Below are 16,079 nucleotides of genomic sequence, written 5' to 3'. Positions count from 1 at the left end.
CATCCGGGCGCACACAAAGCCATTTCTTGTTTGGCATTTTTGTTTGAAGTGTGTCCTTCATCTGGGTTTCTACAGCAACTGGGAAGTTCCTATCCTGGCCCAGCTGGAGGGAGTGAAGCAGCCAGGGGAACAGAGCAGGAGGGCAGGAGGCAAGGATTGAGGGCAAGAAGGGAAGAAGCAAAAAATCAAGCTTTTGAGAAGTGGGGCTGTATTTTCCATCTCCGCCTTGGGCCCAGGGCTGCTGCAGCTGGGACAGGACTCTAACTCTATCCCTGTCCCTTTGTCTCCAGAGGCAGTGCAGACAGCTGGGGCAAAATCAGGGGGTGTAAAACAAACAGCTTTTAGGACCCCTTCAGGTAAGGAGTAGTCTGCTGTGTCCCACCTTGGTTGGCCCTGGCATGGCTGCATCCTCTGAGCCCCTGTGCCAGCCTGGGTTAAAATGAAACACACTTTTCTTAGACGAAAACAACAAAACCCAATGAAACACCAGTGGTTCATGTTAGACGGTGTGTTCATTTATTCATTATGAGATAATACCCAAATCTGGCTAATTAATATTCCTGCATATTTTCCAAGGGGTGATGAGTTATCTTAAACATCTCGTGGAGATGGGCTTTCGTATTTATAAAGTTGATGTGCAAACTTAAATTGACACTGTCTAAATATACCCTCATGTTTAAGCCTGGGGCTTTCTCTCCCAAGGCAGTGAGGGCTTTCCTGGGGTTCTCACCCTGGTTGAAAGTGGGACCTGGGGCTCAGTGAGTGGGAGAGTTGCCCAAAAAGGCTCCTGCGAGGCAGGGTGTGATGTTGTGTGGTCCATCTTTCCACAAAGATGTTGGATTTCTGTTTGCTTTGGTAACGGGAACAGCACAACAGGCACTGACCCAGTGGTGGTCGTGGGGTCAGCGGTGCTTTGGGGTGGAGGATCAGTGTGAGCACCCACACAGCCGGATGTACTGATGGCTACCAGGGCAGGGCCTGCAGCTTCCTGCTGAAACCCTTCTCCAAGGTTAAAAATAGGACTGGGTTGAAAACTGAAAGCCTGGTTTGCATTCGCCCTCATTATGTTGATTGCTTATTTACATGTATGCAAATGGAGGAAGAGGCAGTGGCTCCTCCACCTGGGGACCCCTTGGCACAGGAGAGCCTAAAACCCACTGGGTAAATCCCTGCGGAGGGCTGGACCACGGGGCTGTGGCCCCTTCCCAGGATCACCCTGAATGTGAAGCATCAGCCCCTCTTACCCTGCCGATCCAAGGGCTGAGCCACAGCCTTGTGCCCTGAGTGCAGTGGCTGGTGCCACCAGCCATTGCCTCTCCCCCCACCCTGCTCCACCAGATGTGCGTGTCCAGCTCCAGCTGTTCCCCATCAGCCTCCCCCGTGCAGCACCGCCAGCTCTGGGATCCTTTTTCCACCAGGCCCCATGTCCTTCATCAGACACCAATTTGGTCTCTCCCAGCTGCTCATTTTTCTTTCCGCCATGTGACATGTTTTCACCTGGCTCCTAATCCGTCTCTTTCCATTCACAACTCGAGCTGTTTATGGATGTGCCTCTGCTCCCCCTGCTCTCCCCACCCCCTGGACAGAGCCATCCATCAACAAAACCCTGCTGTGCCCCCGAGCCTCAGTGCTTCCCCTCCCAGGCCACCAATATCCCAACAGCCACGGGCACACATTCCTCCTCCTGCTCCATGGGTTGATCCCACAAGGCCACTGCTTTCCTCCTTGCCACCAGCAGCACATGGGGCTTGACAGCACTGATGGTCCTGGAAGCTGAGGCACCCAGGACACCAGGAGACTTTTCCTGGATGGGGGTGAAATAGAGGGGCTGTGGCCCCTCTGCTCTGCATGGGCACCCACTCTTTTGGGGCTGATCCCTCCAGTGAAGGTGTGGGGTGAGTGTGGCCCATGATGGGGAGAGTCCTAACCTTTGTTGGTTACCCTGCAGGGTGGGGGCTGTGCCTGTGTCCCCCCATTAGTAGGTGACAGGTGCTTTAATGCCTGGGCTGGCAGCTACTGCTGCTATCACAGGAGGAGGCAGCTGTGCCAAGGAGGAAGAGGATGATGATAAGGAGGACAGCTGGACAGTCAAACCTAGAGGCACCAAGCATAGGGGCCATGGCTGGGGAGTACCCTGGGGTGGGGGGTGGCCCTGGCTGTGCATCGGGGACCCTCCTCCACAGGGAGGGACATCACTCATCTCACCTGTATCCTCATCACCCCGGGGTTCTTCTTTACCCCCCAGCAGCCGGCCCTGTGAATATGAAGGGGAGACATCGTGGGACCCCTGTGAAAGTTGAGAGCATCCTGCTCCCTCCTGCCATGCTGGAGTGCTTTGCTTTTGACTGAGAAGCAAATCCCCAAATATCCCAATGGACTGGGGGTTTCCTGAAGAGCCCGAGCAGGGCAGGGTTGAGAAGAACCCAGCAGGATAGCAGGGCTGAGCTACCAGGCTCTGCAGCCTGTGTGTACAAGAACACAGGAGGTACCCCAACCCAACACTGCCTGGGAACTTCTCCAGGGCTGTGCTGCTACCTTTGTTGGAATAGAATGGGAGGAGTTAGACAGAGGGTCCCCGTCCCTCAAACCCACTGTTCCCCTGTTTCAGCTCACTGAGACTTTCTCCCCTTTCCAGTTCCCACTAAAGTAGCACAAGGGGAATTCAAAATGGAACTAAACCAGGGGTGTTTTGCAACCAAGGAAAAAATAAAGCAAGCTGAACCTGAAGAGAGCAGTGGAAAACCCCTCCTGCCTCTAGGACACTGCTGTTTTATGAAGGCAGCTTCATTTTCCCCAGACGAAGATGACCCCTGCACAGCCCCAGCCAGGCCAGCCCAGGGCCCCACTGCACGTCCTGGACAAAGGTTCCTCCTTGCCCTTCCCAGCCTTGGCTGAGCACAGAGGGTCCCCAAACCAGCCTGGGGTGCTTCCAGCACCCACAAAGCCCCAGGGGGCAGCAGGGCTTTAAGTGGGGATGAAGGCTTAAGGGCTGGGTTCCAGGGCAGCAGCATGGCTGGAATGGTGGATGCTGGCAGAGTCAGGAAAGCTGCTGTCCCCAGCCCAGTCCCCATCCCACAATGGGGATTGTTCTGGAGCCCATGGGCAGGATGCGGCCTGGCCGGCTCCGTGCCTGACTCACATCCTCGCTGCCTGGGAGGGAGCTGGTGGAGAGCCACATCTCCAGCACACCTTCCCACGGGGCTGGGACAGGACCCAGGCACTGGAGGGGACCCTGTCCGCATCTGGGACCAACTGCTGCCCCATGGCTGAGCTGCTCCCTCCTGAACAGCCCCTCTGGAAAACCCCTGCCATCGTCGGGACTGGGCAGCGTTTCCTGCCCAAAGCAGGTTGGAGCCTCCCGCCGGAGCTGGCGTTCCCGGGGGAAGAGCTGCAGCAGAGCGAGGCATTTGCACTAAGTGATCACATTTATTTGAATATTTTGCGTGTGTGTGTGTGTGTGTGTGTGTGTGTGAATGTGTGTGTGTGTGTGTCTAAAATTGGTTACAGAATAAATACCTGTGCCTTATAGCAGGAAGTCCACTTTTTTTTATACAAAGTGCTTGTTACAGGAAGTTGCATCAGCGATATGCAGGAGGGGAGTGCGTTTTGATCACGCTTCCCCTCCTGAAAACTAGAACAGATTTTTTTTTATTTATTTATTTGTGGTTTTTTGTAAAGTTTCTTTTCCCTTTTTTTTTTGTGCATTAAATTTCCTGCCATTGTGTATTTACAAATCTCTGAAAGAAGGAAAAAAATGCCAATATGCATGAGAAGTGGCCTTGTAACACAAAAAAAAAAAATCAGCCTTTAAAAAAAAAAAGTAACAAACCCAAAATCTACAAGTATCATTTCATACTGAATCAATGATAGATTTTTTCTTTTTTTTTCTTTTTAAAAAGGGAAAGAAAGGGGTGGGGAAAGGGGAAAAACTGAACCAAACCAGAAAAAATTAACTTGGAGAAATAGAAAGAGAGAAGGTGCCATTGTCCCTTCTGAAGTTTTCCAAAGGCAGAGAGGAGCGAGGAAGAGCACAACGCACAGACCCAGATGTCCGACTGAAATCCCCATCAATTTCTTCTCGGTAATTTCTCCCTTGTGTTTACCCAGTGAGGGGCAGGAAGGACTTCCAAAATTAAATTAAAAAAAGGCATTAAAATGAAAAAAATTATTTCATTTTTAAAGGATTAAAAAAAAAAAAAAAAAAAAGGAGATATGATAGAACAACCCTCCCCAAAATCCTGGAGGGGTGTGAGGCAGGGAAAAAATCGGGTTTGATTTAAAAGGAGGGGAAAAAAAAAAAAAAAGAAAAGCCAAACCAAACCAGACTTTTCTCTCTGAACACGTCATCGAGCGGGACTCTCCGGAGAGTGTGACGGTTAACTGGTGACGTAGTGTTTGGCCGATGGCTGGCCGTAGACCCTATAGAAATCCTGCCGCCCGTGCTGCTGGGATGCGTCAATCCATTCCCTCACGGCAAGTCCCGGGAGTGACTGTGGCACGGCGGGGGCAGGTGGCAGCGGGTGGGAGTACTCCTGCGACGAGACTGTCCAGGGGAAGTGCCCCGAGCGCGGGTAGGGCTGGTGCCCGCTGTGGTTGGACACCGAGGAACAGTAACAGTTATCCACGGAGCAGACGAGGATTTTGCGCCCGCCGTACTGGGAGAGCACAGACTGCTGAGATGACGTGGTGTTGGGGTAGTGAGATGGGTTGAAGACGGAGCCCGAGTGTACCGGCTGCGGGCCGCTAGGAAGTCCAACTATGTGCTGCGTGGAGCTACAAGGCACCATGGCTTGTGCGGACTGCCCCTCGCCAGCCGAAGCACCCTGGCTCATGTACTGGCTCGCCACAGTCCCGGACGATGGCTCGAGGAAGCTGCCCTCGGGAAAGGCGGTGGAGTGCTTGCGCTTCTCCGCGCCGGAGTTGCTGACGGTGCAGGGGTACATGGGGATGCTCTGCAGGAAGGGGACGGGGGTGCTCAGAGGACCTGCAGAGGGGAACGGAAGAGGGGGATTGTATTAAGCACAGCGTGGCACAGCTCCAGGGCGCTACAGCCCCAAGACCCACATTCCAGCCCCATGTGTGCAGAGGGTCCCCCAGCCCGCCCCACCAGTGGTGAACCATGCACACAGCCCTGTGCAGGTGGACTTGCAGATTCAGTTCTGGGCCCTTGGCAGGGAGCTCGGAGCAGCCCCAGGCACTGCTCTGCAAACAGCTCATGAACACAGTCCCTAACAGGAGCAGAGTGGGACAACCTGGGGGATAAACACCAATCCCCCAAGGAGAGGACTGGAAAGCCTCCACAGGACGTGGTTTGCTCACAGGCATTGGCTGGGGGCTGTGGGACCATGCCAGCCCCTGGCTATCCCTGCCCACATGCTGACCCCCATCTTTCCACTGACTTTTCCTGGCAATGGCCAAACCCCCAAAAGCTCTGTATTTCAGGGTTTTGTGTAACCCCAGAACACAGCCATTTCACAAGACAAGGAAAATGCCCTGGGGAGAGTCAGGAATTGGCTGACTGTAGAGGGGCTCCAAGGGGTCCCTGCCCCAAAGAGCTCTCCCCACCTTTTTGTACTGGGATCAGCAGGGCAGCCAGCTCTCGATACAGGAGGTAGTGAGATCCCATGCCCCTGCACCCCTCAGGTTTCACCCACCTTCCAGCAACTTCCTCAGCTGCTTCTCCTTCTTGGCGATCTCGTTCAGGAAGAGCTTGGAGTTGAGGTGGCCGATTTTGGGTGGGGGCAGGCTGCCACCTGTACAGTTCTGAGTCCTGTTGGGGATGGCAGGCAGAGAGGTGTGAGTTACAAGGTAGACTCAGGAGAAGGACAGCTCTTCCCCCCACTCCCTCCTGGAGCCAAACCCCCTCCCTAGGGTAGAGGACAGAAGTGAGCTGGCTGTCTCTGGCAGACAGGACCTTCCCTGTCCAGTTCTGCTTGAACGTCCCCTGCCAGGGCACACCTCCTGCAGTCCATGTCCCCAATGCATGGCCATCCCAGTTCATCTCTGCTCTGCCAGTGCTGCCTTTAACTCCCTGCCCTGCCTCTGCCCAGTGGAGCTGGATGGAGCCCTGCACCCCAACCCGACTGGTCCCATCCTCTGCTCTTCCATAAGCACAACACTGAGATTCCCCTAGTCCACAGGGAGGACCTGATTCAATGGGTGCATATCCTCCCAGAGAGGGAAGCTGAGTATGGCATATGCCTCTCCCAAACCCTGTAGCATCCCTGGCCCTGGTCTTCCTCTGGATATTGTGCTGCTGCCACCCCTGTGGACATGAACACACCCTTTTCCCCAAACACGTCTGTCCCGCTGCGCTTACCTGTCCATTAAGATTTTCACAGACTTGGTGTTCTAGAAGTGGAAGGAGAAGCTCTGGTCAGTAAGGCCAATCCCTGCCATGGTGGCCATGCCCCCTTTCAGTGTCAGCTTCCATGTACCCCCAGGAGGGGACAGTCTGACCACAGGCATTGAGCCCCCTTTCCCGTGCATGGGCTGCTCCAGCCCCATCTCCAGCTGTGGCACCTCCTCATTTGAGGCCAGCACTGAGCCTGCCTCACTTCTCCTTGACTTCTTCCACTGCTGAGCACTCTGGAGACATCAGCTAATGTCCCCATCCTGCTCCCCACCACACGCCACACATACCCAATTCTTCCCACACAACCAAGCCTCTCCACAGCCCCTGTCCCACCCTGGCATGGGCAGCTTGTCTTACCTTCATGAAGTTGATGTCCTCAGTTTTGTCAAACATGACCTGGACAGAGCTGAGGAGCTTCTTGGCCTCCTGCATGCGCTCATTGAGGTGCAGAACCTGGGCCGCGTTCTCATTGCAGAACTTGGCCTGGGCCTTGTCCAGGATCTCCATGGTCTTCCGTAAGTCCTCATCCAAGATCTGGTGCATCTTCTCGTACTGCAGGCGCACCTCATCCTTCAGCTGGTTCACCTTCTCCTGGGGAGAGGAGCAGGGTCAGGCCCTCTGTGCCCTTTGACCTCTTCCTGGTTGTCCCAGGACACCTGGGTCCTTTCTCAGCAATGGAGAATGCAGCCTGAAAGCTGCACCCCAGCATTGCTCTCCTGTAACACTCAGACAGCTCAAACCCTGCTGTCAGCTCCCACATGGGAGGACTTCTATGTGCCAGAGACCCAACAGGTACACTCTGAAGGTTTGACTGGTTCAGCAGATTCCTGTACTTCCTGGGGTCTGCGTGGGGATCAGCTCAAGAGACTCAATGCCAAGGAACAACCTGCTACACCACCAAGGGAAGTGTGCTCCCCTAAAAAATCCGACCCATGCCTATCTGCATACCCTTTCCCATCTTCTTCCTCATCCTCAGCCCCACCCCAGGCTGGAGACACTTCATGTTCCAGAGCCTTTCCCTTCATGCTCTGGGAGGCTGAGGGGCTTTAAGGACCACAGGCATTCCCTGCCTGAGAAAGGCTGTGCTGAGGACAGGATGTGCCATCTGATATTTAAGGACAACCTTGTTCCTCACCTCCCAACTCAACCCAGGCCCAAGAGGCTGCAGAGCAGCTCCAAACACTTTTTTTATTCTCCCAAAATGATGACTGATGACACTGAAATGGAGGCTGGAAGTCTGTCCAGCTACTCCTCCCCTGCATGCCTGTCTTCCTCCCTGCCCACCTAGCCCCTGTGTCCCACGAGCTTGTCCCCATTGTGCCACAGGGTGACAGTCCCTGGGACTGGCCATGGCAAGGTGAGGCACTGTTTACCTCGACCAGCCGCTTGTCTGATTCCAGCTTGTAGAGTTGCTCCTCGATGTCCTGCTCCCGCTCCTCCAGGCGGTCCTGCTGCTTCATCAGCATCTTCTGCAGAGATGAGAGAAAGCAGCATCGTCAGAGCCCAGTGGCCGCATGTGCCAGTGAACATCAGTGCTGCCCACACTGGCTCTGCCCACATGGAGGGATGGTGCATTTTCCCAGCAGGATGCCACTGCCAGGCTGAAAGCCCCCGTGTAGCTTGTGGAGCTGGAAACTTGGTTATTTCAGTGGCAGAAATGGCAGAGGGGTTGTGTGTGCCAGGCTGTGTTATTGGCTGGGCTGGGTCCCCTGGATGGGGGCAGCACCTCAGGTAACTTTCTGCACCGTCAGTGGGGTTGGGTCAGGGCCAAGTCCTGGGGACTGTGGGGGGGACCCAGAGAGGCTCATTCCCCACTAAGGCAGTACCATTTTGAGGCCCATCACCCATCGCCAGCAGGCTCCTGTGAGACATCACCACCTCCCTCACGCTCCCATACGCCACGCCAAATCCTTTCTCCCTTCCCCGCCTCCTTGACAAGCCCCAGAGCCAGCGTCAGCGTAATCTGGAGGGACAGAGTGAGGAGGAACAGAGCCTCCCCCTACCACACTGCCAGCCCCTAGCCCCACTCCTTGGGGCTGGGCCTGGGCCATCCACCGAATAACTGGGACAAAACCTTATCCCCAGTTATCAGCACGAGTGCCTCGCTCCTGCATGCTTCCCAGCCTGGAGAAACCCACTGCCCATGAGAGAAGGGCTCCATCCCTATGAGCAGGAGCAGGGCTTCCCAAAACACCCCTCAAAATCAACTCCAAATATTCCACCCTTCAAGTTTACTGGGTGGAAAAGCCAGGACACCAGCGGGGTGAGGAGAAAGGCTTCAGCCCAGCACGGAGATGCGGCGTTCAAGACTCAACGACGGGGGCGAGATGGAAAGAAACCGGCAGCAAGAATGAATTTCGAGGGGATTATTGCTATTATAAACCGCCACTCGGGAATTTATAATCAAGTAATTAATTCCTGGACGAGGCGGGAGGGGGAGGGTGACAGAGGCGCTGCCGGGATTAATTGCATTGCAGGGAAAGGCTGTCACCTCCGACTCAATTCAGGAGCAGGAATGCGAAGCCTCCTCCCTCCTGTTGTTTTTCTTAAGGTCTCAGGCACCTCCAGCCTTACTGTCACTGGGCTCTGACCACTAATAATAACAAGGAGCTAAAAAAACCCAGCTTCCCACTCACAGCACACTCCACAAGCATGCCCGGGATGCACGCGTGTGCACCCCCCCAGGCCCATGCAGACAGACAGACAGGGCTGAGGGGCAGTCCACTGAAACAGGGCTGAGGGGCAGTCACAGCAACACAGACCCCCAGCCCACGGGGGGACATTTGCTGTGCATGCATACAGAAACACAGGGGCCTGCAGCATCCACACTGAGAAAGACTTGAGGTATATATTCAAAATCTCATTTTTTTTCGTTGTAAAATGATTGTTTTTTGTGCTGCTGCAGCAGCAGGAGGCTGCAATCCACTCCCAGGTTTAACACGGTGGGAACTGAGCTCTGGAGAGTGAGTGCAACACCACTTGCTTGAACCCTGTAGAACCAAGGGTACAGGCAGGAACTGTGTCCTAGGTCCTGTGCCAGCAGCCAGGCCTGAGTGTGGACCTGCTGGGGGCTTCTCTAGGGGCTCAGACAGGGTTTTGGGTCAAGCACCAAGCAGAACTGTGGAGCAGGTGGACAACTGCTCTATTGCACCAAACAGACAACAGCCCCATGTAGGCAGATTGAGAAGTAGCAGGCAACAAGCCTGCTCCTGGGCTCCAAGGAAAGAGATTCCTTCCAACATCCCTGTTTGCAGGAGGCCAGCTGAATGTGGGAGTTGGGCAGGTCGTGCAGCTCAGGCTGAGCTGCTCACGCCCCATGCTGGGCAGCCAAAGGACACAGCGAGCTTTGCACCGAGCCCTTCCCTACACCTCCCTCCCTGCCACAGACTCGCCATCTCCACCACAGACAGCCGGGCCCATACCACACCAGCCCACCAGGAGGATAGACAAGTCTAGCCAGGCCCCCAGGAGCAGCCCCATCCTCAGCCTGACTTCCCTGTCTGCCAGCTGGGATGGGAGTGGGTAGAAAACATAGGACAGGATCCCTTGCTGGGCACAGAGGCCAAATCCCTATCCCACTCTGTCATACCCATAGGGATGTGACATATCCGAGGCAGCCACTGCCCTTCCCCTGATGCTGCTGGGATGCTCTAGCAGGGGAAAGCAGGGTTCCCTATCACTGGCAGATGCCAGGCAGGCAGAGGCCACCCTGCCAGCCCCAGTGGTCTGAGGGACCCCCGAGAGAGGCACCGAACAGCCCGGACATGCACGTACCATCGCCCTGCAGCTGCCGTGGCAGAGCTGCCAACCTTTGTGTTTTGTAACAAACCTCAGACTGCCCCACTCCAGGAATCATGCAATTATGTGAAATCACAAATATATATATAAACATATGTAAAGAAACCTTTTCATATATGTAAATTAATTTAATATCACCTCACAGCTGGAAAAAGTGACCAGAATCTAACCTAAACCCACAGAAATCAGACAGAATAAAGGACATGCAGTGTTTTCTTTAAACCTCATATTTGAGCCACTCTTTTTTTAGGGTGATTTAAAAACTGTACGTGCCTGGGATTGCAGTGGAATGGGAGGGCTTTTCACCCACAGCAACAAAACCTTAACAAGACACAAGGGTATGAACTACCCCTTCTGGCACCGAGGGGCAAAATCTCATTGTCTATGCAGCACAGGCTGAATTGCTTAGGTATTTTGAAAAGGAAGATAGATCTCTTCCCCTTCCATCCCCTCCCAAATCTGGCATTTCTGAAGTCATGAACTCCTCCTCCTCCAGGATCAGAATTTCTCGGGGTAATTTCTCATATTTCATGCATGACCTTGATGCTGGGAGAAGCGAGGCTCCCTCCGTCCAGGCACTCTTCCCAGACTGTGCACAACTCTGATCCCAGTTTGTCTTTTCCGAGACACGTCGCCAGTTTGCGAAACGCATACTGAAAATGCTTTTTATTCCAACACCAGCTGAGAGTGAATTCATCTCATTAATTAATAAATTAATTGGTGGCTGGGGTAAGTGGCTGGTCCACCATGACCCAGTAGGCCCCAGTGAGACTGGGCTAGTTCATGGACACCAGCTTATTCTGCAGGAGATGAACATAATCTCCCCCCTCCTGATGGAGAAGAATGAAGTGTGGGTACAAAAGGGCTGAGCCCATACAGGGAGCTTGTGAACACACCGTGGGCATCAACTCTGCAAGGGAGCTGGACCACCAAAGGTGGAAGGACAAAGGAGGGGACACTATCATTCACTTCCCTTCAGGAGTGAGGGTGCACTCCTCCTGTGCAGGCAGAGGAGAGTGATTCCTGAGCAGCAATTGTGGCAAGTCAGATGGGTTTGGAGTACCCAGGTCATGCACCGAGATTGAAACACTGTTTGGAGGGACATCTTGTCAGGAAGCAAAGCAAGCACTGCAAGGTCTCATTGCAGGGAGGATGCACACAGCTGGTACCCATGGGGGAAGGGGAAGGTTTGCTGACCGTCACTATCCACAGCACTTGCTGGGAGGAAACCACCACCAGGGAAACCACACCCTGCCTGCCTCACCCTGCCTGCACCTTACAGCACCCCCTGGTCAGAGGGAGTGCAGTAAGATGCAGACTATGCACTGACCCCAGCCCCAGTGGCCACCCCAGCACAGGACACATCCACCCTGCCAGGCAGGGCATAGGGATTTGTCTGCTGGGGAACAGGGACAGTCCCAAAAAAGAACTTCTGCAACATTAAATGCCTGCAACCACAAGACAGGAAGACAGTAATAAAGAGTTTAACAGCTCTGATGATACAGGGCACCTATGCTTCTCATCTGAGAGCCACTGCATGGCTGCAGCACCACAAGCCTCAGATATGTTATACACATGGGTCCAGCTCAACCAGCTAGGAAAACCTCCACTGTAAATGGGAGCACTGGGGTGTAGGAAGGAGCTCACACCCACCCAAGACCTCCCAGGCAGGGAGCAATCTGTGGGCACAGTATTTCCCCTGACTTGTCTTAGGCTGGTCTCAACACTGTCCTCTCCCAAAGGGCAGAGCTAAGCCTGTGGTCACTGCTGAGCCCACGCTAACAGTGGATTATGGCCCTGCCCTGCCTGAGGCTCAGCACTCCCCTCATCCCCTCTTTGAAGCCCCCAGAAGCCCATTGCTCTGGGGCCAGCAGCAGGGCAGTAAAATCCCACAACATGCCCCAAGGTTTTGTGTTCTCTGAGGCTGGTCAGGGCCCTTGTGTGCCTCTCAGGGAGAGCTGGCAGGGGAGAGCCTCTGGCACCCCTTCCCTGGGGACTGGAGTGCTCACCAGTCCCTGCCCAATTCCCAGCAGGATCAGGAAGGAGCCTGGCAGCTTCACCAGAGGCACAGCGGTGCCCCATGACCTGCTGAGCTGCTGTGGTTTTAAACAAGAGCTGGAGCAGTGAAAAGCCTTACTGTGTTCACAGGGCAAATGGAGCCCATGCAGCTTCTCTTGATGTCTAATAGGCACTGTGCATCCTTCAGGGCCATGCACCTTGCAAGAGCAACCGAGTGCCCACACCCTGACCTGTGGGATGCTTGCAGGATGCTAATTCCCAATAAACTCTGCTGGAACTGTCTGTGGATTTGGAGGGTACTACAGAAGGGCAGGTGGACAAACCACAGGAGTGCACAGCCCTTGTTCCAGTAGGAAACTGGGGGAGCAGAGAGCCAGCCGGCCCCACAGAGCACCTTTAACCACAGCTGGAGAGCTGGCCCAGGACAGGCACACTCACTTCTCTGCCTCTCTCCTTCCTCCTCCTCTGCGCCCAGGCCTTCCCCTCGCCGCCAAATCCCAGCCACTGAGTGAATAAGGACATTGTTTGCAGTCACCGGAAAGCAAGAACAGAGGGAGCAGCTTGGAGCATGAGGGGCAGGAAGGGTGAGGAGGAGGAGGAGGAAGGTGGAACCGGAGCGAGGAAGCTGCAAAGGGCAGATGCCTGCAGCGGGAATGGCTCCAGACACCTGCAGCTCAGCCCAGGGACCGGGATCAAGAGCCTCCATTGAGATACATGTCCCAGCACGTTGCTGGAGACGGGCCTGAAGTCACAGTGACTGAATTTTAATGCACCAAAAGCCCCGGGCCAAGGAGGCGAGCGCAACCTTTCGCCTCCCCAGGCCTCCCACACACAGGCTTCCCTCTCGCCAGCCCCACTACACTGTCAGCTGGACCATTTTCTGAGAAAAACCCACGTGATGAGCTATTTTCATCCCTCCTGAAAGTGTCACCCCACCTGCTAACACATCAGAACCCTGACACTGTGCACATCTGGGACACAGCACCCCACTGCCCCCAAAAACAGGATCTCAAATCATGAGATAATGCACCATGCACTGCCACAGCCCAAACCCCTGGAGCATTCCACCCTGCTGGTGGTCTCCTGCTGACCAGATCTAGGCAAAACCAGCTCTTTCAAACTCCTCACAGCCCTCACAACACTCACAGGAGGCTGATCCACTTAAAGAGGCAGGAAGGAAATGCTTTCTTGGTTGGGGTTTCATCTTGCACACATTTACAGTAAGCACCCGGCATAAGGGAAGGTCTCCAGCCGGAGCACAAGGTCTTGCCTTCCCTGGCCAGCCCAGAGCACACACAGTGCTCCAGGCTTTGGCTTTTCTCACAGTGCTCCCTGTGCAGAGATCAGGCTGGTTTATCCTCAACAGGGAAAGGAAGAGGGGAGGGGAACAGCCTGAGATATTAATAGCTGTCCTTGCTAGGAAGGGATGGAAGTAGCAGCCATGCAGGCACCAAAGAGACCCTCTTTCCAGCACTGAGAGACACCTGAGCACCAGGAGAGCTGGTGCTTTGTAGAAAAGGGCTGAAGGCCAAATAATCAGCTCCAGCTTGGGGTAAGAGGATGTGCAGGTGCCTCTTGCAACAGCAGCTCTCTACCCTGTTCTCCTGCTGGAGTGGACGAGGATGCCTCCTGCTTGTCCACATCACCCTGAGGCTGCCTGGCCTCTGAGCCTTCCCTGGAGAAGAAATCATCAGGTTTAGACCCATGTCCATCTCCACTGGCTACCCCACAGGCACAGCCCCATGCCCACCTCCTGTGCCACCCCAGCACAGGGCATCCCTGCAGCACAACTGGCACACAGCAGCTGGATGCTCCCATGGAGCCATGACTCATGACTGCTTATGAGAACCAGGTCAGGCCTGACTCCTGGAGCATCCCAGGACAGTGGGCATGGCAAACCATATTTCTCTGCATGTCCCTGTACCAGAGCAGATCCAGAGCCACCAAAGGACTGTGCCAGTGCCTGCAGCTTGGGACAGCTCTTTCCCTTGTTTACACCTAGCAGAAAGGAAGAACTTGTTAATAAGGAGAAAATACAAGGCATTGTGTTGTGTGGGGCCAGCAGCAGGATTTCTGGAGGTCAGGAAATGGGAACCTATTGTCTGTCAGAAAGCAACCTTCCAGGAGGATCTTGAGAATGCTAACTCACCTTCCTGGGCCTCTGTGCATCCCCCTGCTCACTGCAGCCATGGGAGGTACTTCATGCTGTGCCTCTCACACAAATGGGGGAATGAGGCTGGGGCTCTACCTATGGTGTTTGGACCCCAGCTTCAAGCCATGGCCCAGCTGCCGCTGCTGTCAGTGTCCTTGGAGTAAGGATGAAGATTTGCTTTGAGAGGAAAAGGAGGATAAGGGAGATTAAGGAGCAGAGAGATGAGGCCAGTGGCTGGAGACACATCACCTCTCTACGAGCAGCCCTGCAAGTCCTGGAGGAAGGAGCTTTCCTCATACTGGTATGAGGTGATTCCAGAATGGGTGTTTTACCCTTCAAAACAGAGGCTCTCTCCATGCAAAACACAACTAGAGGCAGTGAAAGCAGGGCAAACTGCCTATGCCAGATCTGGGGCTCAAGATTCACTAATAACATGTGCAGAAGAGGAAAAAAGGGTCTGGAAATGCACCAGGAAGACAAATACCAGGACGAGAAGCCAGTTTGCATGCCGAGCATGCAGCCAGGCGAGTCATGACTGATGCTGCTGGCTCCACAGGACAAAGATGAGCCTTGGTGATAGAATCATAAAATCATTAAGATTGGAAAACACCTCCAAGATCTTTGAGATCAACCTTTGACTGAACACTACCCTGTCAACTAAACTATTAGCACTAATAGCCAGGTCCAGTCATTTCTTGAATACTTCCAGGGATGGTGGCTCTACAACCTCCCTGGGCAGCCCATTCTAATGCCTAAACTTCCTTTCAGTGAAGAAATTTTTCCTGATGCCCAACATAAACCCTCCCTAGCATGGCTTGAGGCTTGTCCTCATCCTGTCACTTGTTGTCTGGGAGAAGAGGCCCACCCCTACCTCGCTACACCCTCCTTTCAGGCAGTTGTAGAGAGTGATAAGGTCTCCCCTGAGCCTCCTTTTCTCCAGGCTAAACACCCCCAGCTCCCTCAGCCACTCCTCACAGGACTTGTGCTCCAGACCCTCCACCAGCTCTGCTGCCCTTCTCTGGACTCGCTCCAGCACCTCAGTATTTTTCTTGTAGTAAGGGGTCCAAAACTGACCATGAAATTTGAGGTACTGTGCTGAGTACAGGGGAGTGATCACAGTCCTGGTCCTGCTGGCCACAGTACTGCTACATAAGCCAGGATGCCTTCTTGGCCACCTGGGCAATTGCTGGCTCATGATCCCCAGGTCTGTTTCTGCTGGACAGCTTGCCAGCCACTCTGCCTCCCAGCCTGTAGCACTGCGTGGGGTTGTTGTGATCCAAGTGCAGGATCCAGCACTTCACTTTGTTGAACCTCAAACAACTGGCCTTGGCCCATTGATTCAGCCTGTCCAGATCTCTCTCTAGAGCCTTCCTAGTACTAAACAAGATTGGTCTCAAAACTGACCCTTGGGGAGCCTCACTAGTGACCTGGCCAGCAGAGCCACTCCCTGCCCCGTACCTGCCAGGAGAGACAGCATCTCATCAGGGAAAATGCTCCCACACTGTGTCCCAATGCCACAGGGACAGCAGATGCATTTGGGTGGTGCAGGAGCAAGATGGAAAGGCCAAGAAATTTCTTTTCTGTCTGCTGGGCAGGGAGGGAGAAGAGATCCCCAGCCAGGCCTGGGAGTGAACACAGCCCACCCCAGCCAGCTTTTGGTGGGAGGACAGCACAGACCACCTTCACCTGGGAGTGAGGAGAGCCAGGGAGAGTCACAGGGCTCAGCTCTGTGTTTATGAAGGACTGGGTCTGCAT

General features: G+C 54.3%; 1 protein-coding gene across 1 annotated transcript in view; it reads right to left on the bottom strand.

Annotated features, from left to right (window-relative positions):
* Positions 1-493: 493 nt before the first annotated feature.
* TRIM8 (tripartite motif containing 8) overlaps positions 494-16,079 on the bottom strand; it is a 32,915-nt gene continuing 17,329 nt past the window's right edge. The window contains exons 3-7 of the mRNA XM_009087225.4: positions 7,729-7,824; positions 6,713-6,946; positions 6,320-6,351; positions 5,655-5,770; positions 494-4,984 (exon numbers count right to left, since the gene is read on the bottom strand). Of these exons, the coding sequence (XP_009085473.2) occupies positions 4,377-4,984; positions 5,655-5,770; positions 6,320-6,351; positions 6,713-6,946; positions 7,729-7,824 (1,086 nt within the window). The 3' untranslated portion in view covers positions 494-4,376. The remainder of the gene's footprint in view (positions 4,985-5,654; positions 5,771-6,319; positions 6,352-6,712; positions 6,947-7,728; positions 7,825-16,079) is intronic.

The sequence above is a fragment of the Serinus canaria genome, chromosome 6 (assembly GCF_022539315.1).
Source record: "Serinus canaria isolate serCan28SL12 chromosome 6, serCan2020, whole genome shotgun sequence".
Lineage (NCBI taxonomy): Eukaryota > Metazoa > Chordata > Aves > Passeriformes > Fringillidae > Serinus > Serinus canaria.
The sequence above is the reverse complement of the archived record's forward strand: the minus strand, read 5'-3'. Positions and strand labels throughout refer to the sequence as shown.